This window comes from Marmota flaviventris, chromosome 12, assembly GCF_047511675.1.
Source record: "Marmota flaviventris isolate mMarFla1 chromosome 12, mMarFla1.hap1, whole genome shotgun sequence".
Lineage (NCBI taxonomy): Eukaryota > Metazoa > Chordata > Mammalia > Rodentia > Sciuridae > Marmota > Marmota flaviventris.
Window position 1 is genome coordinate 106,502,922 of NC_092509.1, and position 27,154 is coordinate 106,530,075.

General features: G+C 40.5%; 1 protein-coding gene and 1 long non-coding RNA gene across 3 annotated transcripts; one reads left to right on the forward strand and one right to left on the reverse strand.

The window, feature by feature from the left end:
- The first annotated feature begins 361 nt into the window (after positions 1-361).
- Positions 362-2,658, forward strand: LOC139701426 (uncharacterized). Its single transcript, XR_011704017.1, has 3 exons — positions 362-426; positions 1,300-1,471; positions 1,858-2,658. It is a non-coding gene; the product is annotated as an uncharacterized lncRNA (long non-coding RNA).
- Positions 2,659-5,954: 3,296 nt separating this feature from the next.
- On the reverse strand, positions 5,955-27,030 carry Tiprl (TOR signaling pathway regulator). 2 transcript variants are annotated; one of them, XM_027922879.2, is made up of 7 exons: positions 26,781-27,027; positions 20,675-20,854; positions 19,890-19,989; positions 14,008-14,139; positions 9,886-9,981; positions 8,755-8,817; positions 5,955-7,696 (listed from the first exon to the last, which is right to left on the reverse strand). In XM_027922879.2, the coding sequence occupies exons 1-7, from the start codon at positions 26,882-26,884 to the stop codon at positions 7,553-7,555; spliced, it is 819 nt and encodes a 272-aa protein (XP_027778680.1). In that variant the 5' UTR covers positions 26,885-27,027; the 3' UTR covers positions 5,955-7,552. The 2 variants fall into 2 exon arrangements, with proteins under 2 accessions (XP_027778680.1, XP_071456443.1); XM_071600342.1 differs by lacking the exon at positions 9,886-9,981 and having other exon boundaries at positions 26,781-27,030.
- Between the last annotated feature and the right edge of the window lie 124 nt (positions 27,031-27,154).

Sequence of the window (27,154 nt, forward strand, 5' to 3'; positions counted from 1 at the left end):
AAGTCCAAGCTCAGGTTTCCAGCACATTGGTGTCTGGTTCTAGGTGTCCTTCTTCTCCCTGGGTCCTCACAGCGTGTAATGGTGAAGGAATCTCTCTGGAGTCTCTTTTCATAAGGCACTAATTCTTCATAACCTAATCACCCCCACGAGTCCCACCTCCAGACATATCACAATGGGAATTACAACATTCAGTCTGCAGCACTGGACTGGACTTTGGAGTGCTGGAAATGTGTTGAACTAGACAGAGGTGGAGACAGCACAATACTGTGAGTGACCTGAATACCACTGAATTGTTCGTTGTGAAATAGTTATGCAAATTTCACCTCCATAAATTTTTAAAGAGAAGAGATGGGGAGGAGAGGAAGAAGGGAAGGAAGGGAGAGAAGTAAAGGTTGGCCTGGCAGTGCCACCACCACAGCAGGCCAGGTAAGAGAACGCCTCACGTGGAGCAGCCTGTGCCAGGGAAGGGTGGAGGCCCAAGAGGTCCTGGGAGAGGGAGCCATGCAGGGCAGTCAGGCTTCCTCTGGCTGCCGGGCTTCTGCCCTTAATAGGGCACCCCGATGGGAGCAAGCTCCAACCCCACCACCAGTCCTGTGGGGCCTGGAGCAGTCACTCACACGGCCACCCTGCCCTCCTCACCCACTCCTGGGAGGCCTGGACAGCCCCGCGCTCCAGACCCCGTCCTGCACAGGGTCCACCCCATCCACCTGTCTCGAAAGCTCTGTGACCCCCATGATGGCCAGATGGCTTCTCTCCTTTTAAATGAACACAAGGGCTAATTATTCTTCCAGGAATTGGGAGCTGGGCCTCGTCCCCTCTGAAGACTACAGACCCACCCCTCCCTGGAGCCCCATTCTGTAGTTCCTTGGTGGCAATTCTCTCCCAAAGGCCAGTGACACCTCCCTCACCAGGGCAAGAAAACGCTCTCCAGCGGCCCCCACTGCACAGCCCCCCTGCACCCCTGCCTGCCTGCCTGCCTGCCTGGGCTCTGCCCATCATGGGCCGCCCACATCAAACCCTGCGTGTGCAAGGGAGATCCCCTTCACTGTCACCTCCACCCTCCGTTCTTTCTCAGCCCCACGTCACTTGCTCCATGAAGGAAGACTGCAGTCCTTCCTGAATGGCCTCCCGCCTTCACCCTGCCTCCACCACAGCTTCATCATGGGCCACAGTCAGCCAGTCCCACTCCTCACTTAAAACCTTGGCTGTCACCGAAGGCTGGCCTGGAACCCTTGGAATGCGGCACCCCGTGATTTAGGCATTGTGTTTTGCTCATAATTGCTCAACTAACACTTACAGGTGGAATTTAAACACGTTAAAATTTCAAACGTATTCATGCACATATCAAGTTCAGATCTCCAGTCGTCGGTGTGCTCTGGGAGCCCAAGAGAATGGGAGTCGCAGGATTTCAGCACTGATCGTACTAGGAACCAAGAGTCCTTCTGGTGCTGCTGTATGCAGACCATCTCAGGTAAGAGCTTCAGAGGCAGTGGGTGGAAGGCTCCCGTCCTGGGGTCACACATGTCACGCATGTCTCTCCTGCTTGTCCTTTCACGGCTCAGGTTTAGGTTGCTCCTCTGCAGCTGGAAAAGCAGAGGCTACTGTCCTAATTGAGTTTTCATGAATGATGACGCGGGGTCTTGACCAGTTAAAGCACTTCCTCTGGGTCTCTGAGGCTCTCCCCTAACCTGGAATCCTCCAGAGGCTGTTGTGGAAGGCTGGCTGGTGACGATGCTGTTTGAACCAGGGCCGGGCAGTAGATGTGAAGAAACGACCCTGGTTTCTTTTCATACATGCTTAACCACGCAGCTTCCCTCAGTGATTCATGAAATACCAACCTTTCCCCGTCTCTCCTAGGAACACAAGTCTAGTTGTCCCAGGACAACACACTTGTCACTGAGGCCTGTACTTGCCTATAGGCCTCAGATTGTCCCACACAGAAGAGGAGCCTGGTCCATTTATACTCCCATCCACGGTGAATCTCTCTGGGGATGTTTTGCTGCAAGTTTACCACAACTTGAGAGAATGAAAGCAGGGCAATGGCCTGGTCACACTTGGCTTTTCAAAGGTCCTTCTGGTCACACTTGGCTTTTCAAAGGTCCTTCTGGGGATGGTGTGGCACAGAGGACCCCCTGGAGACATTTATGAAACCTACTTGAACTGGCACGGTAGAACAGGGCATAGAGGGAGCTGGGGCACTTGTACTCTGTGTACCGTCTTGGCCTGATTTTGGACTCAAATGCAAACACTGGCTGCTCTTGGCTCTCAAGCCTGCTGGACTGTGGACTGGAACTCACACCACCAACTCTCGGGGCTCTCAGAACTACAAACGCTACGTCATAGGCTCCCTGGGTCTCTAGTTTGCTGACTGCAGACTTCTCAGCCTCCATAACACACGAGCCAATTCCTTATAACATATGATGATAGATACTCTTCCTTAAGTAGCTCCAATTTCTGATATATCATTTTTATTTATTTATTTTTTACTCCAAGAACTTTTTAACATTTCTTATAAGGCAAGACTCCTGACAAATTCCCCCAACTTTTGTTTTTCTAAGAAAGACCGTATTTCTTCTATAATTTTGAAAGCTAATTTGAAAGGACATAGAATTGTATGTTGTCATTTTTTTCTCTCAACCATAAATATTTTATTCCACTCCTTGCTTGCATGGTTTCTGAAAAAAAGATTGCAAATTTTATCTTCACGGTAGTTATCTTTTTCCTCTTTCAAGACTTTTAAAATATGGAGGGCCTGGTTGTAGTCTTTTGGCATTTATCCTGTGTGGTACTCTCTGAGCTTCCGGGAGCTGTGCTTTGAGATCTACATTTGTCTGAAGGCCCAATCCTTGTTGCTTTAATCATTTCCTGTTCCTTCCTTTCTGTGTTCTTCTGGTATTCCCATTATGCTCACGTTACACCTCCTACTGTAGAAGGCTGTCCTGCCATCTGGGATGGTCTGTGGATATTTCCCTCTCTTTTATTTTTTTCTGCTTTGGAAATCCCTGTTAACATGTCCTCATGTCAGGGACATGTTCAGGGATCTTTTTCCCAACCATGTAGTTTGTTTTCAGTTGTGATTCTCTACTCACCTGGAGGTCTCTCCAGTTCTGGGGGTAGCAATTTGCCTGTGACATCACTTTGAATCCAAGAGTGGTTGATTTTTCAGTTGGTTCGGCTTTCCCTTGTTAGCATAGAGTGGGGACTGCCAAAGTCCATACAGGCGGACACTTATTCCATTGTGTTCTTGCTCGGATAGTTCCTACCAAGAAGTCTGCTTAACTGTTTCTTTTCCTGCCTATAATGATTCTTTTTCTTCTGTCATCAAGACATTTACCACTACTTTGGTTTCAACTGTTTGACTTATGATGTGTGGGACTTGTGTGAAATTCTAGCACCTACAACTTCCTTCACCTTGGACAGTTCTTGGCCATTCTCACTTGGTATTTCTTGCCCTAGCCTGCCGGCTTCCTCGGGGACTGATTTTAAACTATTTACTTTGTCCCACAGTTCTCTGATGCTCTGTGCTGTTTCTCCACCTCTGCTCTCATCCCTCACTTTAGATAATTGTTAGGAACCTTTAAGTTTGCCAATTGTTTCTTTAGCTGTAACAAGTTTTGTGAAGGATTTTCCCTGATATAGTAGACTTGCTTGGTTTATTTTTCTAATTTCCATTTGACTCTTTTCTTATCCATTTCTCTGCTCAAGTTTCTAGTTTCTGATTTCTCACTAGATATATTAATATACATCTTAAATTCTAATAGTGCAATATCTGTTTGACCTCTGAACTGGGTTTTTATATTAAAAGCCAGACATCACGTGTGTTACAGAAGGAACGATGCCAACTGTGTTTACAACTGGCAATGTGTCCCCTTCTGTCAGATCACTGGTTTGGGATCACTGATGCAGACAGGAGTTCGATGGGTTGGGACTGGACTGTTGCGCCGCAGGCTTCAAATCCCTTCAGAGGCTGACAGCTTCACCTCGTGTTTACAGCACACCTGGAGGGCAGGAAGATTGAGGCCCACCACAATTTTCAAGGATCCCTGCATCCCAGAGGATCGTAATTACTCTTGGTGCTCCTCATTACCTAGGGCACAGGCTCATTCAGGGACAGAAGGTATCTTGTTGACTTTGGTGAGCCTCAGTCTTAGGCAGTCTTTGTGTCTGACCTTCAGGGGTCAACAGTCCTTTCCCATTTCCCAACAGCAGCCAAACTCTACCTTAAACCTATTGTTGGTCTTGTATGAGATAGAATTCCATGCCCACCCCCTGGGGGCAAAACTCTGTTTACATGTGGAACCCTGGCCCTCCTCCAAGGTCCTGTTAGCTCCCCTTCCTTGCCACCCCTCCACAAATGCAACCCATTTGGCCAATACTCTTCCACCAGAAGCAATGGAGTTTTGCCTGGGGGTGGTATGGTTTGTTGTTCCTCCCCAAAGCAAACTTAGGCATTTGTATCCTTTAAGAGAAGGCGTGGGGAAGTGGGCAAGGTTTCCTTTCTACCTCAGTTACCTATCGTATGTCTGAACTACTGCCCAGGGTGTTCTGGTCCCCTGGTCTGCTCCAATCTTTCCTATGAGCACCAGGCCAAGGTCCTTGGGAAAGAACTGTGAGGGTGTATGAAGTCTCTTCAACTGAGCCTTCAGCTCCTCCTAACTGATACGCCAATCCACACAGTCTTTAGAATGAATTGAATTTTTTGCTGTGTTCTTACCTGCTTCCACAGTGGCCACTCTTTTTCTTGTTATTCTCCCTACAGTTTGAGTCCTCTCTCCTTGGAGGACACAGCACTCTTTGGAATTTGGCTTGGTCGTGTGGTCTGTTTGATTTGCTCAAGGAAAGGTGGTTTTGTAGATCACCCAGCTTTGTCTCCTTAGGTCAATAATAACAGTATCTTGAGGCTTTCTAACACTTCTTCAGAAGCAGAATCCCAATCACCTACACTAAAGTTGATTTTATATTATTAAGTCAGTTAATGTTTGTTTTCTATCATTGTACCTACTGAGATTTGTAATTATTTTTGTCTCCACCAGTAGACTTTACTTCCATGAAAACAAAAGGATTGGGTCCAGGATTCCCATGCAGATGGTCAAGTACCTTTTAAGATGGCTTAGCACTAGCATTTGGCCTACAAGCCTCCTCACATACACTTTCAATCACATCTAAATTATCTATAATACCCAAGTAATTCATCATGCCTGTAGCTGTTAAGCTGTACTGCCCAGAGAATGACGACAAGAAAAAGGTCTGAACAGGTGCCAGGCACAGAGGCACTCACCTGTAATCTCAGCAGCCCAGCAGGCTGAGATAGGAGCATGAGTTCAAAGTCAGCCTCAGCAACTCAGCAAGGCCCCAAGCAACTTAGTGAGACCCCGTCTCAAAATGAAAAATGAAAAAAGTTGGAGATGTGGCTCAGTGGTGAAGTGCCCTGGGTTAAAGGTCTAGCACCAAAAATAAAAGTCTGTACATGTTCAGTGCGATCTAATATTTTTTCAAATATTTCTGGTTCATGGTTACTTGAAGCCACATACGGAACCCAGGGAGAGCTAACAACATTGAATCTTTTCATTATTGTAATTCCTTATATCTGGAATCATATGGGCACACAGTACTCAAAACTAAAACGGAATGACACATATGATAGGCATTCCTCTTTCAAAAACAGAGAACATTAACTAATGCACAGAAAACACTAGCTAATCAAAATATCCACAGAAATACTGGGGAACAGAGAGGCAAAGAGGTATGAAAACCTCAAGGAAAACTACTGGTTTATGTTCTGAACTACCTGTTTGGTTTTCATTTATCATCTGCACAGAGAATTTGCCTGCCATGCTGACCAAGTTCAAAACATGCGGAACAAATGAGAAAGCTATACACCAAACTCAAATGGAGAAAGCTTCTTCCATTAAGCTCTAAAAAAAGCTGAAAGAAATTAAACATCAAAACACAGATCAGTAATTCCTTATTGTTTATTCTCCTCTTACAAAAAGACACTTGGAACAAATAAATATAAAATGGTATATATCATACTTATCAATGGCCAAATACACATTTTCTTGTTATCCCCCACAGGAATAAACTAATGAAATTTTTCAGAAGCACACTTACCCTTCTTTAAGGAAAAAAAGTCAATTCTTTTAATTCTCCATAATTTTTAACAATGGATTCTCAAAATAAGTAATCTAAATCTACTCAGGGACAAGACATCTATATCAAAAAGTTAAAAAAAATACACATGTGTACACACTCACACAATGAGTGAAATGATGTTGCCCAGAAACTATAATTAATGAATATTATTAAAAGTTTTTCATTTCTTATGAGTCTTTTGTGTTTAGATCTGCGCAGTGTATAAAACAAAGCTGGGTGCAATGTATGTATATATGTACATACTTTCCCATCCTAAAAGAAAGCATTAAATACAGGTATATTTAGTATACACAGAACACAAAATTCTGATTTCCTATACCTTGGAGGTAATGCAGAAGGCAGACACATACCAAAACTACATGTGACCAATTTACCCTGACTGTTTGGCTCACAATAATGTACAAAATTTGAGCAATGATTAATAACCAAGTGTATTTTTTCAGTAAAACTTATCTTCAGGCCAATACTTGAAGAGTTGAGCTTTGCTAATGCTTTCAATTAAAGATTCTTATTTAACGGTTTTTCCATCAAGTGGAAATATGCACAACAGTTATTTCAAGAACAAAGGGGGTGATTTTTCCCTGTCCTTTAAAAAATCATTTGTAAAAATCCATTTCAAGTAATCCCTTAGTTGATGCTTACATAATTTTCCACTTTATGAAAACAATCTAGAAAGGCAGAAAATAATATAAAATGTTTAAAGGGTCACCATCAAAATAAACAAATGGATTTTAAATTTATTTTTATATAGCTTCTGAACTAGCTAGGTCCCCAAGCTGAAAAGCACCTAGAGATAGCTCTGACACCCTAGGTTCAAGTTTCCACGTACATAACAGTTTCAGTTCTCCAAAACACTAGGGGGATGGATTTCAGTTCCATGTCTAAAACTTTCTTTAAACTCAAAGGTAATTCAAAAGAAACTGGTATATATAATAGGGGGTAGATACATTTGAAAATTTTTGTGGGTGAGGATCATTAAACTGTGGCAAGTCACAACTCCATAAGTGCAAATAAACACTGGAAAGCCCAAAGCCAAAGCCAGTACATGAACATGCACAATCCAGGATTCAATGACCAAAGTAACCTCTTCATGGCAGAAGTCAGTGTTTCATGATGGCTGCAGATTATGTCCCCACTCTGAAGTCCCACTCTGTGATAATTCATAAATCCAAACTTAACTCCAGAATGTGTAAATCTGAAGTGTGAATTTGGAGAGACAGTACAAACAGCGGTTGAGTGGACCTGCCTGCAACAATTTTTATTTTTAACTTTTTTTCCTTTAAGGCTACAGAAGATCTGCACATAAACAAGGCAATTAATTCTCATAATAAAAATACCCCCTTACAAATAGCCAAAGTGTTCAGTCAGATTCCATGGTGAGTATATGCTGTAGTACATTCTATTCCACAGGTGTACATTCTTGTGAGTCTGCAGGGTTAGGATCCATTCTTTCTGGAAATACCAGCTTCTCACAAACTGCCTCCTTTATTGGTAAATACTGTGATATTTCATTAGGTTCCGTGAACAGGGAAGGTGGGACATGCTAGGAAATACATAAATCACATTAGTATACACTCAGTGCATTGTCACTTTTTGAAAATGTTCTGGCTCAAATATTCTCAAAGTATGTCAATTTCAAAATCAGGTGCAACATATGCATATAAGAAATATTATTAAGTACTACTAAAAATAATCATTCAACTCTCTTATTGAATGCAAAGACCACAGGATTAGATAATTTATAAAGCTCCCATAAATGTCATAAGAATTTAATACAACTTAATTCAATCCCCTATTCTTGTTACTTTGGTAACTTAAAGCATTAGTCTTTAGTTACAGCCCATTATGTCGTCTAGAACACAATCTGGGCAACTTTTCTAACCCAGTATTCAAAATACCCAGACAGAAATAAGTACTCACAGCAAAAAAGAATACCAAAGTTTGTAGAAAAGTATTACTTTTTAAGCAATTCATTATAAATCCCTAAGTACTGAGAAAGCTCTTCCCAAGTCCCCAAAGAGCAAAAACTATAGGAAAATTATACCAAAGTATGTCACAGTAAAGAATTATCACATTTTAGGAAGAAAAAAGGAGACTGTGGAAAGGAATTCTCAAGTAGCAGGTACACAAGGAAAGTACACCTAATTGACGCCAGTTGGAGCTCCACCACCAGCTATATGACTCAGATGAAGTCACACCCCTGGATCTCAGTTTCTCCAGAATAAAATGTGAAAATTAGACTGAATGATGGCCTATATCTAACAAATCCAAATGTTCTTGTATTTGAGGCAAGTTCAGAAATGATATGCTCCAGGGGATGGAGGGGGGAAGTACTGGGGAGCGATACTGGCCAAATTATATCATTATCTTGTGTGCATGTACAAATATGTAACAATAAATCCCATCATTATGAACAACTATTATGCACCAATAAAAAATGTAGGAAAAAAATGCTATGCTCCAGTAAGTAGGATTTATCCTATGGAGCTCTATGAATGAATGGACAATCTACAGATGTAAATTTAATGAATGGGCATGGTTACGAAGATACCATACTTAAAACAAAATTCAATTTCTAAAAACTGAAATTTAAATACTTACCATTAAATTAGCAATTTTGCTCTCTCGTGATGTGTATTCTCGTAACATGTAGGTCTTGTCTGCCTATGTTTAAAATGTTTAAAGTTGCAATAAATTTATTTGCATTGATTTACATATTTCCAATCCCTATAAGTCACAGCAATGCTAGATACACATATGTAAACAAATTTAATATTACCAGGTGAAAGAAACACAAGCAGAGGTTTCCTTTTGTATAAATAAGATATGCAAGAGATTTTAATTAAGTTAAAACAATATTCTTAAGATTTAGATTTCACGCTCTGTGGAGGAGAAAAATGCAGTATGTCTCTGCTTTAAAAAAAAAAATCCTAAGTAAATGATTTAGGAAAACACCACTGGGTTCAAATTCCAGTTCTGCTGCCTCCTAACTCTGGAACTTGGGGGCACTGCTTGACTCTTCTTTGCCTTGGGCACCTCGCCTATAGAATGGGTGGTAATAGCATTGATTCCCAGTGCCTGTGATAAGATATAAAGGTACAGCACTGTGGCTGCCATGACTAATACCAGCGGTCTATTCTCTAACTCCTCCTCTCCATAATCATAAACCCAAAGTTAAAAGTTCATTCAGAAAGAAAAGGCTGAGATGAAGCTACTGAAAGAGTTTTCTTGATAGTTTAAGCCCTCCCAACACTTTTTTTTAAAATGCATGCTAACAGTTACTTTAGACAGAACATAAGTTTTCAAACTTTAGAATAGCTATCGATGTAATTAAGTAATACGGATTTCAGGAGGCCATCTGACTGGTATTTCTAACGTCAGGACATTATATGAACAATATGTACTATATACAAAGGAAAAAGTTGAAGGGAAGTTTTCTTAAACATAGATTAAGTGCATACAATGTGTAATAAGAATTGTAAGGCATTCCGCTGTCATGTATTTAAAAAAATACAGTATCTTTAGAAAACATTTTCAGTCACCAAAACTTCTGAAAAAAGATGTGATGTTTTGATAACAATGTGTAGCCAACAGTGAATCTGAGACAAACCCAAAGGTCAGAAATATGCCATCTAACAGAAAGAATTATTTAATTTCCAATTCCCAGAGTGAAAGTGGAACATTAACAGGCCCCATATCAACTGGCACGTTCATTAAAATGAGAACAGGTACCTCATGGTAAAGCCTCGTGTCGTTCATTCTGATAAGCACCCCATCAATCCTCAGGAAAAACCGCAACAGCAGAAAAAAGCTAGAAGGCATTACTCTCTGGGGGCAAAAAGGAACATCAATATTTTAATGAAAATAATATTTTATTACTTTGCTAAAAGAAAAAAAAATGAAGGCCTTGGAAGAAAGCTAAATTAGTAATAAGAATACTCCTTAATTACAATGGGGTTATGTCCCAATAAACCATTTCAGTTGAAAAAACGTAAGTCAACAATGCATTGAACAGGGCTGGGGTTGTGGCTCAGTGCTAGAGCGCTCACCTAGCACATGTGAGGTCCTGGGTTCGATCCTCAGCACCACATGGAAACAAATAAATTAAAAAATGCACTGAACAGGGCCAGGGTTGTGGCTCAGTGATAGAGCACTTGCCTAAAATGTGTAAAGCCCTGGGTTTGATCCCCGGCACCACATAAAAATAAACAAATAAAATAAAGGTATTGTGTCCATCTACAAGTAAAAAAAAAATGCACTGAACACACCCAGCCTGCCAACATGGTAGCTGAACAACATGCAGCAAGCAGCAGTATCAGCTGTTTACCCTGCTGACCACACAGCTGAGTGGTAGCTGAGGCTCCGTGCCCAGCATCAGGAGTGCCCTACCACATACTGCTAGCCTGGGAAAAGGCCAAAATTCAGAATTCCAAGTACAATTTTTACTGAATGCATCTCACTCTTATACCACCACGAAGCCCCCCTCACCAAAAAAATAAAAAAGAAAATCACAAGTGGAACCACTGTTAAATCAGGAAATGGAACTGTCTGTATATAAAAATCTCTAAACTAGAGAGGCTCTTTGTCCTGGTTGCAACTGGCCTCAAAACCCTGTGCAAACTACCCAATGTCATGGTTTCAATTTCCTACAGTAGAATAATGTTTTTCTAGGTCAAAAGAAACTGAGATACAAAAGATTTATTTCCAAGTAATGTGAAAATTACAATGTTCACTTTAAAAAATGGTAACACTGATAGTAAATATCAAACACCAGTAAAACCAAAAATGAACGAACAACCTGGATTCTTGCTGCTACTCACTTGTATTCACTTTACACACAATAAAGAGACCTTGAACGGCATGTTCTAGCTCAATGAACTCAACTAAGCACAATTCATATTGCCAAATATCTGGTTTATCAGAATGATATAACATGTTCTTAACAGTTTTCATTTGTGGCACATCTACAAACTCCCAAGCTTTCCAAATCTAATTCCCAAAGAAAGAAGCCCATAATCAGTTGAGAGTAAGAAGATGTGTCTTGGTGGCAGAGCGGGGGGCAGTAGAAGGGGTGGAAGGCGTTGCATCATTTAAAAAGAATACACTTGACCATTTGCTAAGTAAATATTTACTGTCTACTAAGTGCCAAGTTTCTTACTACAGGTGGTCTTAGATTTATATCAATGAAAAGATAAAAATCCCAAAGCTCAAAAAGTTTACCAAGCAGGAAAGCGGTCAAAAAGATAAAATGACGTAATTGCTGCTATGATAAAGGTAAGCACAAGAATCAATAAGCAGAGAAGGAAGAATTTAAGTCTACTCAAAAAGTCAAAGAAGGTAACTCTCGAGCTGCCCGTGAAAAGAATTCCAGACAGGAAATAGCATGTTCAGACAGTTTTGAGGCATGAAACAGATACACTCAAGAGAACTACCTCTAATTCCATAAGCAAATGGCTACCTTAATGAAGAAGTAACAGGACGACCCAGTAATGGCAGAGGCATAACTACCTCTGGTCACCAGCCACGGGTCAAGCTCCTTCCTGCCTTCGGGCCTTCACACGCCCTGTTCCCTTATTCTGGCTAAGGTTTGCCTGCCCTTTAGTTCTTGTATCAATAAATACCTCTTCCCAGAGAGAGGCTTTTCTTACCATTGCACATCTAGGTTCCCCTCGCTATCCTCTTCTATGGGACAGCACTAGAAATCAACAGGGAGCCTGTGTTCACTGATGGTTTTACCTCTTAATGCCCACCTCTTGCCACTTGACTGGAGGCTCCACTACAGAGGGAATCTGCTTCCTTCATCACTGCATCTCACTGCTTAGAAAAGTACTCAGCACATAGCAGGTGCTCACTAAATTTGCCAAGTGAGAGAGAGGGTGGATGATATGTGGAGAGAAGGCTCTGAGTCACATAGCATCTTCCTGTGAGCACCCACACATGCTAAAATCTTCCCCATATAAAAAAAATCACTCATTCACACACATAGGGCTGCAAAACTCATATTCTCTATTTCCCATGCCTTTGTCTCTTCTCCTGTAATTCTGTTTTTTATATTTGCTCTACATTTATACTTTAGCTCCACTGCTACATTTTTCATTTACTGCCTAGTCATGTAACTTAAATTGTTCTTGCCAAAGTGAACAATATTCTAATTGCTAAAACCAATATACAAACCTTTTAGTCTAATGGACGCCATCCTAATCTAAGCTTACAAGCCCTCTCTATAACATGACACTGACCTCAATGCTCTCCTTCTCGAAAAGATCTACTTTCTCAGCATCCCAATGTCCTGCCTACATCCGTATTTATCAATCTAGTCTGCTTCTGTAAAAGGGAACTTCACTGTCCACACCTCACTGCCCCTAAGCCAGATACTACGGCATTTATTTTATTTAGAACAGATGTGTTACATTGTTAGGGAAAAAAACAAACCAGAAAGAGCACTAGTATAATAAAATCCTTCCAGGCATTCTCAAAAATGCAATCCTGTCACCTAACTTAACACAAGTTACATTCAGAAGGAAGAAAGAACACTTGAGGATGACGTTACTCCTCAATTTGAGACTTACTATTCACTCTGGTACACACTTTCATCCTCAAAATACACATGCTCCTCCAACACGCATAGATACACCCACCACTTGGACACAAACACACATGCAAACCACAGCCAACACTGCTAATTCAGTGGGTGGGTAGACAAGTGGAAGGGGACATGACTAGATGAGTTGGTGGTAAATAAATCTAAATGAAAAGGAACAAATTGATCACATTTCCTATATAAACGAACATGGAACAAGGACACTCACCTTTCTGTATAAATAATATGTACCAACAAAAACATAAAAAAGAAAATTTGGAGTTACAAGTGAGCAAGGGAGTGAGGTGCTACAAAACAACTACCTAATACTAGAATAATGATATATATTAGATGGTACAAAGAAAATCTTGCAGCTAATTAGTCTCACAGTCTTAGATAAACAAATCTTTTAGGGGCCTAGTTTGTAAAATATGCAGGCTGAACTTAATGAGCCTCTAAAAATTCATTTCAGTTGCAAAATTCTATGATTCCACAGGAAAAAACCTGACTTTAAAACAAATATATTGTTCCTTTTGTATTACTGCTTTCATTCTTTATTATTGCTCAAATCCCAGTACCCATAGCATTGTGCTCCAGAATAATGCCTGATGCTGAGGTATCTCTCTCTGAGAGACTCCTGATCATGCTTATATAACCATGAGGTTTGAAATAAAAGTACTTATTACAGGGATATGAAAAAGGCATACTGGACTTTGCCTAAGGGAATTGTGAAAGTCCATACAGAGGCAGCAGTATTGTAGCTGGGACTTAAAGGCTAAGAAATTTAGTAAAAAGTTTCAGTTAAATTTTTTTTTGGAATGTATTAGAAACCCAATTATAATCCAGCAGTAAATAAATATGAATAACTGCTAGTGGCCTATTTATTACTTCTTTAAAGCATGCTTCACCAATAACATTATTAATGGGAGTTGTATGTGCTCCACTGATAGAATTTACAAGTCACTTTTCTTCTCTACGTCTATGCTAAAAAATGAGACGGGAGTTTAAGGATGCTCTGGTATCCTAACACATGGGCCATCCACCTTGCTGTCTGCAAAATGGGAAAAGTAAGCTATTGTTTTCATTCAGGTTAAGTAATAGGCAAATGAAATACAAAGTACAGGCAAGTATTTTAAAAAAATGCTTTGCTGAAGTAAAGTCTTAACAATATACTGAGATTTTTTTTTAATAATGTATAACAGATTACATTTCTGCCCAATAGCAAGAATGGAATAAAAATGTCAATTTAACAAAAATCACAACACACTACTCACAATTTTCACACTGAGGCTTGAAACACCATGATCATGAAGTTCATCCTCAAACAGGAGAACTTCTTCAAAAAATTTAATCTGTTCTCTGGCTTTCAATTTCTCTGTATCTATATGATCTGTTGTAGGTACAACCTGGAAGAAAAAAATTAAACACATTAAAAAAATTTTAAAGAGCTACAAAGTCACAAGAAAGTCGTTTTTCCTCCCAGCCTCTCCTACATGGCCAGAGTATACAGTTCTGATGTGGGTGTCATCAGTACACCTCAAAGAATGGGTGTGCCTTGACTTGGAAAAACTGAAGACACTAACTACATTCAGTATTCCAGCTTCAAAAGTCAAAAAGTCAAAAGTCAAAAGTCCCCACCCTTCATACAAGTCAGATGAAAATCAAGTGTTATAATACGACTAAGAAAATTAACCAATTAAAAACTGGTAAATGTGATGAACTACAACTAACAAAGAAATTTGAACTATTAACTATCACAGAAGTTTTGAGCTATGAAAGCAGGCTTATAAATATTTTTTTGGAATTTAAAAATATTTTCCCATTAAAATGTTCTATCTTTAATTCCCAGCCTAATTTCTCAAAACCTACAAAGAAAGGTGCTCTGAATAATGAGATAAACAAGAACTTTAGAGAAACCCTGAAGGTAAATCCTGGACCACACAGGACTTTGAACAATACTGGCAATCTTTTCAATATACTATTTTGTAGTTCATACACACACACACACACACACATTTTTTCTCTCTCTCTGTCCAATAAAAGCATTAATAATCCCAATGCATACTGTTATCAGGAGCTCACTATACCCAGTGTCTCATAATAGTAGCACCAAAATTATTTGGCATTTGTCATTCCTCTCTTTCTTTTTTCAACTTTTTTTGCGGGGGGACACAGGGAGTGATACTGGGGATTGAACCCGGGGTACTTGACCACTGAGCTACATCCCCAGCCCTTTGTTTGAGGCAAGGTCTCACTAGGTTGCCTAGGTTGGCCTGGAACTTGGAAATTCTCCTGTCTCAGCCTCCCAAGTTGATGGGATCACTGGCATGATAGGATCACTACTGTACCCATTTCCACCATAAAATGTTCAGTTTATCTGTTATTGACATGGTTTATCATAAACATAAAAATGATTGTCCAAACTATAGGTATTCGGTAAATGGCAGCTATTATTTTGCTCTATTAACAATCATGGTAAGGTCATTTCCTTAACTACGAACAGAATCAGAAAAAGAGTAATTTGACATAACTGTATAGGAATTAGAAGAAAACTATAAAGGATGTTCAAGAGACTACATAGATTTAGGGGAGGGGAAAATCCAAGGGAGTACTAAAAAGTATAAGGAAAAAAAAAAAGTTTCAATAAGTAACACATGAGGGGATGAGGCTGTGGCTCAGTGGCAGAGTGCTTGCCTCGCATGTGTGAGGCCCTGGGTTCGATCCTCAGAACCACATAAAGATAAACAAATAAAATAAAAGTACTGTGTTCAACTACACTAATATATATATATAAATAAATAAAATAAGTAACACATGATTCCCAAGAGAGGAAAAAAATATCCACAGTTCTTCTGTGTTCACCTACAGCTGACCCTTTACCCCCCTGCAGTTTTGCAATTGTTCCTCTTGGTTTAACTTGTTTTCATGACACACTGACAATCTTAAATAATTTTTAAATAATTTCACTTACTGAAATTGATAGCTAAGAAATACATGTGTATACTAATCTGCGCAGTGTGTATATACACACATCTATAAATATGTCTATATGTAACTACTGTACCCACATTTAGCCAAACATGAGTTCTTACTGATGTCTCCGACTCTAATCCATTATATCGGATCACTCCAGCTTCTCCCCCTTGCTGGACTACACACTCCTGCTCCAACCATGATAACCCGACTTCCCTCATTTGCCATCCTCTTACTTGACAATGCACAGGCGTAACAGCACCAGCACTGCTAACCCACGCCTCTATAGTTCTTGTCCATGGAGGTGTGGGTTAGCAGTATATCAGCGAGCTTCAGAATCACATGCAGTTTCTTTTGCCTTTATTCTTACAAACTTTATTCCTTTCCAATGTTTACATCAGCATATTTCCCCATAAATTTATTTTTAAAAGCTCAAGATATTAAAGATAACATAAAATGGCCAAAAAGCATGTGAAACGATGATCAATATCACTGACCATTAGAGAAATAAAAATCAAAACCAGAGATCATCTCAAACACATTAGAATGTCTACTATCAAAAAAAAAGAAAAGAAAAAGCATTGGCAAAGATGTGGAAAAATTGGATTTGTGCACTTGTGCACTGTCGGTGGAAACGTAAAATGGTACAGCCACTGTGGAAAACAGTACAGTGGTTTCCTCAAAAACTTAAAAACAAAATTACCACATGACCCAGCAATACAACTTCTGTTTATTTATCTAAAAATACTAATAGCAGACTTTCAAGGAGATATTTGCACATTCATGTTCACAACAGCACTATTCACAAGAGCAGCCAGACGCCCATCAACAGATGAATGGAGGAACAAAACGTGCAGTAAAATGCCATTCAGTCTTAGAAAAGGAGGCAACACTACTTCATGCTACAACACGGACAAACCTTGAGGGCATCACGCGAAGTGATGTATGAATTCACTCATATAAACACACTCACAGAAACAAAAGCAAAGTGGAGGCTGCCAGGGTCTGGGGTGGGAGTTAGGGAACTGTTTTCCAATGGATGCAGCATTTTGGTCTCCCAGGATGAGAACACTCTGGAGCTTGGTCACACAACACTGTTAATATGCTTAATACTTCTGAACTATACACTTAGAAAAGATGGTAAATTTTATGGCCAAGATAGTAAATCACAGTGAACAAACTGGACAAGTGTTTCAGAGTGCTTTAAAAAACTTTTTAACACACGGACACTACGCATATGTTTTATCACAAAAAGGCAGTACAACTAGGAGTGGCATTAACAGAAAAGAAGACAGCCACCTATGACTAGGCTACCACATGCCAAGTACAGTCCTGAACCTCTGCCCCATGTTCTCATCACATTCTCATACTATAATCTCAGATGCCTAAGGTGACCTGGCTAAAAAATGACAGGACTAGAACTGTATCCACACAGGTCAGCAGAACTCTGTGAGGGGCTCTCTCTTCTTACATCATGACCCAAGAGCGAGAAAACACTAAAACACACACACAGCCTCCAGCAAATAAGCAAGGATTTTACAGCAAAAGAAAGGCTCCATTTTAATTCCTCATTTTTTATATTCCTACTGTCCATATGAGATATACACTTGCCTATACAGACATATACTTCCTGTATATAGTAGGGCCTTTGAGGAAGGACTGAAGAATTTCAGAATTTAAAATCCCAACCAATATTAGAGGTTAAAAAAAACAAACAGCCCTTAGGTTCCTCTGGAAGTGATCTTGTACATGACAGATGTGCCTACACAAGCTACAACACAGTGTTATATTACCATTGTGTGTTACTGGCAGTTCACCATGAAGACAGACACGCTTTGAGATCCTAAAGCCATTTCTTCACCTACAAAATAAGGCTAACAATACCTACCCTGCAAGGTTATTGTGAGAATTAAACAACAAAACCTTAATAATTTTGCCTGGAAAATAGTCATTTTGTTTTTGTGTGTTGCTTTGTATTGTTTTTTTTAACATTTATTTTTTAGTTGTAGGTGGACACAATACCTTTATTTTATTTTTATAAAGTGTTGAGGATCCAACCCAGTGCCTCACGCGTGTAGGTGACCATTCTACCACTGAGCCACAATCCCAGCCCCCTTGTATTGTTTTTTAAAGGCAATAAAGGGAATGCCTTCATCAACTCTAAATCATAAAGCAAGAGTAAATATTTAGACAATACATCTTTTACTCTTGGTATTTCAATAGTATTAACCTAGGTTCCTCTTGATATTTGGGACATGACGTTACCACAGGGAAACAGCTGCCATCTTGCTGTGGAGCAGACCTGCACTCCACTCTTCACATGTATAACCTTATTTACAACCTCACAACTGGAACTGTCCTCAGTTCACCAAAGTGAGAGACAAGGTTTTACAAGATTAAGTTGCTTTTCCAGTGGGCTGGGGTATAGCTCAGTTGGCACATGGCTTGCCCATGTGAGGTCCTGAGTTCAATCCCCACCACACACACACACACACACACACACACACACACACACAAATTGTTTTTCCAAGACGGTAAATAGTACTGATTTGAACCCTGGTCTGTGTTCTGCCAAAGTTTGAGTTCATTACTGTCAGGGTAAGCGATCACATTGACATTCACCAGCAACACCTTAGAATAACTCACATTATAAGCTGAAGTGTCGATAAGAGAGTACTGAACAGTTTTCACCTCCTATTACTTTCAGTCTTCATTTCTGTTGCCATGGTTCTTGCTCCCGATGCTAACATCCATGACTAGTGCCTCTTCATAGCCTCCAGGAGGCTTTTCCTAAGTCAGCCCACAAAATTAGTCTTCCTCATTATTTCATGAGGTTAAAGTAAGTTCCTATTTCCTCACTCCTAGCAATAAAATATCAAATGACCCAAGCTTTCTGCAAACTTTTTCATCAGAAGAGAGGAGGGGAAATACTAATCTATGCAGTTCTGTCGGGGACTGGAATAAGCTTGCTCTCTCATTAGATATAAAGGAGCAATTTCTCTTAGTTGTACTGAACCCAATTCCTAGGATCAGTTCCTGGCACACAGAAAGAGCACAAGAAATAGCTGCTGAATGAATGAATGAAGCATGTCATCTCAAAAGTTATGTTTTGATCCTTGAAGCACCAAGAAATAGTTAAAGCTTGGAATGTTACAGAGGCAGAAACTAATGACAAGAATTAAGTTCCTGCTATGAACTTCTATCTTCTTGAGACTAAAAATCTCTGCAGAGACCCAGAGTCCATATACAACCCTACCTTCTTAACATTTCTGCCTAAGCACCAAAATGGGATATAGTCTCCAATAACTTCTAATGAAAATAGTTTACAATGAAATATTTTTGGGTTTTAAAATGATCTAACATTTAAAGACACACAATCTAAGTCAAATTGTTTCATTTCAGTCATACTGCAAGATTTTAAAATATAGCTTAAGTCCCAATAAGATCTACCAGTTCCACATTCCATTTACCATGAAGTCTCTTTTCTTCAGCAGAGCTTACAGACATGCAACGTAACACTGATATAAAGCTTTAGAATGTATTGAGGACTTTCCCATGAATTATTTTATATGAAAACTCTGCTGGGTAGTTAGATATTTGTTTACCCAATTTGCTGATAAAACAGAGACTTGGATAGATTAAGAAGAGTGCTCAAATTTATACCAGCTTCCTATACAGGGCAGGCAGGACACAAAATGAAGTTGTCTGACCAGTGTTCCATTTGTCTATGTATCTGTTCATGTGTAAAAATCTAAGCTACTAGCAAGTTCTGTCTAAATCATCTTCTTGGTCATGATAACGTTAACACTAAGGCAGTTACCATTCTACCAACCACACTTTCAAGAATAAATACTGTTCCACTACTCAGGCATTGTCTCATTATTTCAGGCCAGGTACGCTGGCAGGAGAATCACTAGAGCCCAAGTTCAAGGCCAGCCTGCGCAACATATGGAGACCTCATATAAAAATAATAATAATAATAATGTTCAATTATGTCCTTCTTTTCTTTTCAATAAGCAAAATCCCCTCACATTAGGTTCTAAATCCTGCCACAACCAAAACAAGAAGAATGAAAGTAGTGCCAAAAACAAAACAAACAAACAAAAAGACCCAAACCATTAGTGGAAAGTTCTAATGCTGAGACTGTCCAAGACAATTAATGACTTATAAAAGCAAAATTTACCTTTAATTTAAGAGATTCTCCAAGTAACGTTCCTTTATAATCTGTCGTATAGGTCCAATCATAGGGCTTAATAACCTCTTTGGAGTGTTCGCCCTCCGTCCTCATATACCAAAATGAAAAGGGTCAGATTTAGTGATGCAGAATATAGACTATCTGTATTCATAATCACACCAAATTACACTCAATGAATACGAAAAATCCTACTAAATACATACACTTGTCATAATTCACTAGTATAAGATCTTTCTTACCCTATTCCTGCACATTTACTGTTATTTAACTTGTCATGTGCTAGTGTTGTCTTTCCTAGTGGTTTGTACACTGCCTGAGGACATAATTTAAAGGCTTACACTTCTTTGTATCCTCCAAGGTACCTAGTACATAATTGGCATAAAGTAAATAACTGCTAATTTGATTATCAAAAAAATACATTTTTTTCCCTTACTTTTAACACTACACAAATAATCAATGCAAATTACAAGTAAACATCTGTCTTTAAAAACAAGAACATTAAAGGACAATGTACTTACTGCCTCTTGACTAAGGAACACTCAAAAGTCTGAAAAAGTAAATCCTATATAGAACAGCTCAATTGTATTTCAATTTAACCCAACAAATATTCAAGCAGTAAGTAATTAACCTTCATTTTATGGCTGAGAAAAATGAATTCTAGAATAATCCAAATATAAACTTTAATAATAACACTAGCCCTTCAGTCTAATAAAACACAAACATAAATAAAAAGAATATCTTTGTTTTTAACCCATAAATGCCTGGAGTCTCACCTGCTTTCCTGCCACTCTTCGGCACAGGCCACTTTAAGCATTCCTTGGTAGTTGTTTACACATCTTAATGCATCTGTAGCATTGAACTCGATCCCAAAGCCAGAGCAGTGCTGGATTCTTAAGACATTGTCTCCAAACATCATTTCAGGGAGAGAAGGCATGTGCAATTCATCTGCTAACCTACACAGAACCAAAAGTCAGGTGAAAGGATCTCATGTCACAGGTGGCACTTGTGTTTCCTTTTCAACACAACATAATTCTTCCTACAAAACTGAATTAGTTAAACAACATATGATTAATAAACATGACATATTTGTAAAAATCTATACAATGCTTTCATTATCTAATCTTTATGGCAGTAGGTAGTAGATCAACAAATACAAGAATATGTAGCATGATGTCAGCTAGTGACAAGTGATACAAAAAAACAAAGCAAGGTCATTGGGTAGGAGACATTATTTAGTAGCAGGATCAAACATGCTTCTGAGTAGCGAGATCTGAATGTCAAATGCAATAGTTTAAGTGGCTAACTCAAGATTAGGAGAAGGAGTAAATGGGAATACCAGGCCTCTTTCCAACACACTAGACTGCTTTCTATGTGCTGGGGCCTCACTGGGCAGTCTCATTAGAAAAGACAGCCCCATCAGACATTCTACCAAGCTGACCACAAATCAGTAAGCCACAGGTGTTCTTGCTGGTCTGAACACTGTTGGGGTTTTTGTCTCTGTTTATTTGTTTTAATATTTGGAACAGTTGCAAACAAAAACAAAGCAATTTTAAATATGGATTTCTGGTTAGAAAAAAAAAAAAAAAAACAGGGCCTAACACATCTACATATTACATGGCTTCAACAAGCTGGAGAAGTGGCCCCCCTTTAAGTGGGGCATGGCCTTTCCAGGTCACCAGTCCCTGTGGCCCCTTAGAAAGCTGAGTTTTAATCCTTGCTGCAAAGGGAATGTTTTGTTTTCTTTTGTTGGTGCCAGTAATTAAACCCAGGGCCTCCAGCTATATCCTCAGCCCCTGCAGTCTTTAAGTGGCAGCCAGGTACTCAGAAAAGGTAGCTGTACACGGAGGTCACCATATTTTATGATCAGATCACCTTAGTTACAACCTGGACTTTCAATTCAGGGAGGAAAGTCCAACACCTTTACCAAAAGCAATTACCACCGGGTTGGCCAGAACTCCTGACTCTTAGCCTGAGAACTCTGCCCAGAGTTTACTCTAAATAAAATAATGACCAATTAACTCACTCTGATGCTCTTTTCAGAAATCTGAAGGACAGTCAAATGAAGCCCATGCCAAGTGAGATGGCAAAAGCCATGAGGCAGAGAAAAGGGAAGAGAAAATCTGCTAAGCAACAGGAAGGGAAATGAGGAGAGTGAAGAAAAGACAGAAATAACAGTAACAAGACAGTGGAGCGTTTACAGTTGTGGGGCACAAAAAGTGCCCCAGTTTCAGAGGTTATTCCTGTACTTAATCATTTCCTCATGGAGTATTAAACTCTCACTACTTCAGCAACCTAGGTCTCCACTTCTTGCAATGGCAAAGCATAAAAAAACACACAGAGGTTCCATGCAAGTACATTTTCCAGTTACTTTATGTGTCAAATTTATTGATTTTGGGAACTTTTCAAAATGGTTTATAGGCTTCAATTTTTTTAAGAATATAAAACTATTTATTGACCACTGTTCAACACTATTTACAATGAAGTAATCCATATATAGTTGGATAACATTATTATTGGTTTTCCTGGCTTGTGCTGAACCAGTACCACAAACCCGGGGGGGGGGGGGGGGGGGGGACAAACTGGGATAAATTAAATACATGCAGGTCAATAGCTTAAATTACAAAGGCATGTTCACTCCTTCATGCCAGCAGGTCCTACACTGACCAACTCCCTTAGCCAGCTGATTAATGACCATGAATAATGAGCACAGAGATTTCAATTTTCTGTAAAGAAATGGCTCATGACAGGAATCTTTAAAATCTGTTTAATTAAGTCTTGCTCGCTAATTAAAACACATCAAAAATTGTCTATTTTCCTCACTTGGGCAGGGAGGTTGTTAGCAATGATAAAACTTCCTTTCAAGAATTTTTTTGGGAAAAAAATGTTGTATTTACATACTATAGATATAAATATGGATTCTTTTATGGCTGCTTTTAAATTATCCAATGTAAATTGCTGGGTTTTCTGCTGTCCTTAAACAGAAAACGTAAAAAATTAAAAAAAAAGAAATGGTAAAATAACATTTTAAGTATTTTTTAGTTGTCAATGGACCTTCATTTTATTTATGTATATGCAGTGCTGAGAATTGAACCCAGTGTCTCACACATGCTAGGCAAGCGCTCTACCGCTGAGCCACAACCCCAGCCCCTTTATTATTTCTTGATGATCAGTAATCATCACATATATCAACCATACAGGACAATGACCTCATGTTCAAATGAATGTGTCCACTCCCAGAAGGCAGTTATGGGCCCTGAAGTACCCTCGCTCCTTTTCATTTGATTTCTCATCTATATAACAGGAAAATCAAATAAATACACTTCTTAAAACTGTATAATGAATAAAAAGCACATGAAAAATAAGCCCTGCTTAGGGAAAAGAGACCACAAGTTAACTCTTCTCTTCAAGGCACCAAGTGCCAACGCCCCAATGCTACAAAGTGTGGGATCTTAGTGCATGTGCGACAGGAAATCTGAAGTACAATCAAATGAAGCCCATGCCAAGTGGAAACCCAGCAATTTACACTGGATAATTTAAAAGCAGCCATAACAGAATCCATATCTATATCTGTAGTATGTAAATGCAAACAGCTGCTCCAGCACACTAAAAGTTTTCTTTGACTTTTCTCCTTTTTAAAACTTCTGGATTTCTGAACAGCTAATTAGCTATAATAACTCAGTAAGGTAAAAAAATGCCATTTTAAAGAATACATTCCTACATAAAACCAACAAAGGATTCACATATATTCCCAAGTCTACAAATGCCCTCTTTTTTCCAATGACTTTAAATCTATTTCTAATTAAATATACCAAACAGGTCTTTGATATATACATGGGGGGGGGGGGCGTTGAGTAAAAACCACTGCATGATCGAGTTGTAAAATTTAAGTTCCAAATGGAAAAAATACTGGTCCTTATTGGAAACATCTGTCTCATTCCTGGATCATCAAAGGCCCATAACGTTAAAAACTAAACATTTGGGGTTGGGGTTGTGGCTCAGCAATAGAGCGCTTGCCTAAAACGTGCAAGACCCTGGGTTCAATCCTCAGCACCACATAAAAATAGATAAATAAAGGTACTGTATCCAACTACAATTAAAAAATAAATATTTAAAAAAAAACTAAACATTTTAGTTTTAATTCCACTGTGGCTGCAGAGGAGACAGCTCCACGTTTCCATAAGCATGGTGTCTGTGAACTTTTCATTCTTACAAGATAACTATATTAATAATAGCAAAGAAAAGACAGCAATTAAAGATTCCAACACTTGTAAGAAGGAAAAAAAAAAAACACCTTTTCCAGTAAAATCCTCAACTTGTTATAAGTTTCAAAAAGTGATGATGATAAGAAGCAAAAGCACCTAACATTATAAGGAAACCAGCACTTGCTCAAATGGCTCTCCAGGACTGGGCCACTGCCACCCCAGGACAACCGTCAAGCAAAATATTACAAGAATTTTACCAAATTTTACTCTGTGACTTAAAATATCAGCTTTGGGCCAGGTGCACACCTCTAATCCTGGCAGCTTGGGAGGCTGAGGCAAGAGGACTGTGAGTTCAAAGCACACCTCAGCAATTTAGCAGGACCTTAAGCAACTCAGCAAGACCCTGTCTCTAAATAAAACATAAAAGGCTAGGGATGTGGCTCAGGGATTAAGCACCTCTGGGTTCAATCCCCAATAACAAAACAACACCAACAAAAAATCAGCATTGGACATCTGTACAAAATAAATAATCCCAAATACAGAAAAAAGGGCATTCCCACTGAGACTCGTAACAACCTTATTTATAATAGTGAAAATACTCTGAATGCCCCAACCATAAAGAAATAAATGATTATGTAAACTTGAGTATACTCACATGATGAAATTCTATGGAACCATTTTTAAAATATAAGAATAATGTAGAAAACTGTTTATGATGTAGTAGTAAGGAAAAAACTGGACATGTACTGTATATTTATTACATCTGGGTATGTATGTATGCAAGTACCAGTGAGATAATGTTTTTGTGAGTTGCACATTTTTAGGATCATAACTAACAATGGTAAGTTTTCATTATAAATTTTAAGTAAAATTTATTCTTCTTTATTAGGAGATTCCATGAGACATATTTTAACTACTTTATTGAATTCATACTGTATTCATACCAAATATAAAATAATAAATACAATGGGATTCTCTGGGTTTCACCCAATTTATCTGAAAACCTGTGGTAGTCCAACAAAATATTCCAGATATATACATAAAAGAATCACTGCTACTAACCTATATTGCTTCAAATGTTCTAAATTCAAAGTATCTTAAACACAGGATCAAATACCCCATATCTAATGTCAAACTTCACCTTGACCTTAGGAAAAAACAACTAAAGGACAGGAAGATAGGATGCTCCTAAGGTTTTTTTAAGATCCCTTTAATATTTATTAAAAGAAACCTCTTTAATCCAATAGTTTACCTAATCAATGTCTTAGTACTCTACAGGTTTTTACACCCTAGAGAGATGCATCATGAAAAACTCAGGACTGGTGAGGGTAGGACCTCCTTTTCATATGGAAAAAGGACTAGTACACTCAATCAGAAATAAAAGATAAGGAGATTACTGATCTGGAATAAAATGCTCCAACACACAGCATCTCTTAAAGTCTTCAAGTAAGTTATATGGTTATCACAATTTAAAGCTCTCTGGTTTATGGCACGATTACATATGGTGCAATATATAAAAGAAAGTCATGTGAAGAGGAAAAAAATTCCAAGAGTATTTCAACTTGTGGTGTGATGAAAGGAACTTTTCCATATTTTTCTAATTTTTTTCAGTGAGTCTCCAAAAATGTTACAATTCATCTTTATTTTTTATTTAAATAAGAAAACAAAACATGGGTTTTACAACTCTCATCTCTTCCCTAGTCACTCTCCACCTAAATGCTAGTGCTCCCTCTGGTTCTTCTATCTGCCTCTTCCTCTGGATGATCTTAATTTACTTCCAAGGCTCCAGGTACCAACTATAAGCTGGTGACTGTCCAACCTAAACCCACAGACGGCATTTTCCTCGAGCTACAAGACAAGCATATCCAAGTCCCACTGATCATCTCCACTTCTGACCCACGCACGCCTCCCGTCTACCCTACCATCGCGCTCCGCGGCCCCGCGCCCCGGCCAGCCACCTCTCCACCACAAGGAGACCCGCGGACCCTCGACACCGCTCCCGCCCGCCTCCCCTACACCTGGTCTCCCGCCCCGCAGCCTCGAATCCACCTCCACCTCGTCCCCCAGGAAATCCCCCAGGGACGTCGGTCAGGCAGCTCCTCGGACAGAAAGCACGCCCGGTGGCCGTCAGGTACCAGTGACCACTTCCTGGCCCGGCACGGACTCCCCGCGCACCGACCCCGCTTCGCGCGGCCTCCGCCCACGGGAACGGCTCCCCAGCTCACCGCCACGCTCGCCCTCCCCGCGCGCCCAGGACCCGCTCAAGGATCCGTTCGGGGCCCGACGGTCGGGCTCGCTGTCCCCGGCCCGCGGGCCCCGCGCCCGCGCCACCCACCGGGCTTGCCGAGCCGGGTCGGCCTCCCAACCTCCGGGACGCCCCGACCCTGCGGCCCGGGGTGCACCGCGTCCCCAGCAGCCGACCCCGCTGCAACACGGCGCCGGTCCCCGGAACCGCGCGCGCCCCGCACCTGCCTGCCCGACGCCAGACACCCTCCCGCCGCCGCCCGCAGCCGGCTACAGGTCGCAGCCCCGCAGAGCCGGGCCCTCGGGGCGGGAAGACAGCGCACCGGGGCCGGCGAGGTGACAGCCCCCCCCCCATCAGGAGGCAGGCGGGGACAACCCTCCCGAGGCCGCGTCCTGAGGCCCCGGCCCCGCGGCCCCCGCGCCCGCGCCGCACCTCTCCACGTCCGCTGACTTCATGATGTGGGTCTTGGAGGCCGTCAGCTTCCAAGGCCCGAAGGAGAAGTCCTGGTGGCTGCTCTGGAAGCCGTGGATCATCATGGTGAGGCGAGTCCGCAGGCCGCACCGGACGCGCGGGAAGGCGGCAGCGGCGGCGATCACCCGCGGCGGCGCTGCCTGCGGCCCTCCGCGCTCGGCTCCCGAGCCGTTACCATGCCCGCCGCCCCGCCCCTCACTGCGACCCGGACGCAGCCGCCTTCCCGCCTTCCGCTCCGCCCCTTCGCCTTCTGCTTCCGGGCCAGTGGGCAAACACCGCGTGACCCACGTCCTACGCTACGACGCACAGGAAGAAGGGAAAGGAGAGAGCTCCGG

What these genes read in the sequence shown, in the direction of transcription:
- Tiprl (XM_027922879.2), bottom strand. Translation starts at nt 26,884, where the DNA reads ATGATGATCCACGGCTTCCAGAGCAGCCACCAGGACTTCTCCTTCGGG. An exon ending in AAGTCAGCGGACGTGGAGAG is followed by an intron (nt 20,855 to 26,780) that starts GTGCGGCGCGGG and finishes GGTTCTGTGTAG; the next exon opens with GTTAGCAGATGAATTGCACA. An exon ending in GAGAATCTCTTAAATTAAAG is followed by an intron (nt 14,140 to 19,889) that starts GTAAATTTTGCT and finishes TTTTTCTTCCAG; the next exon opens with GTTGTACCTACAACAGATCA.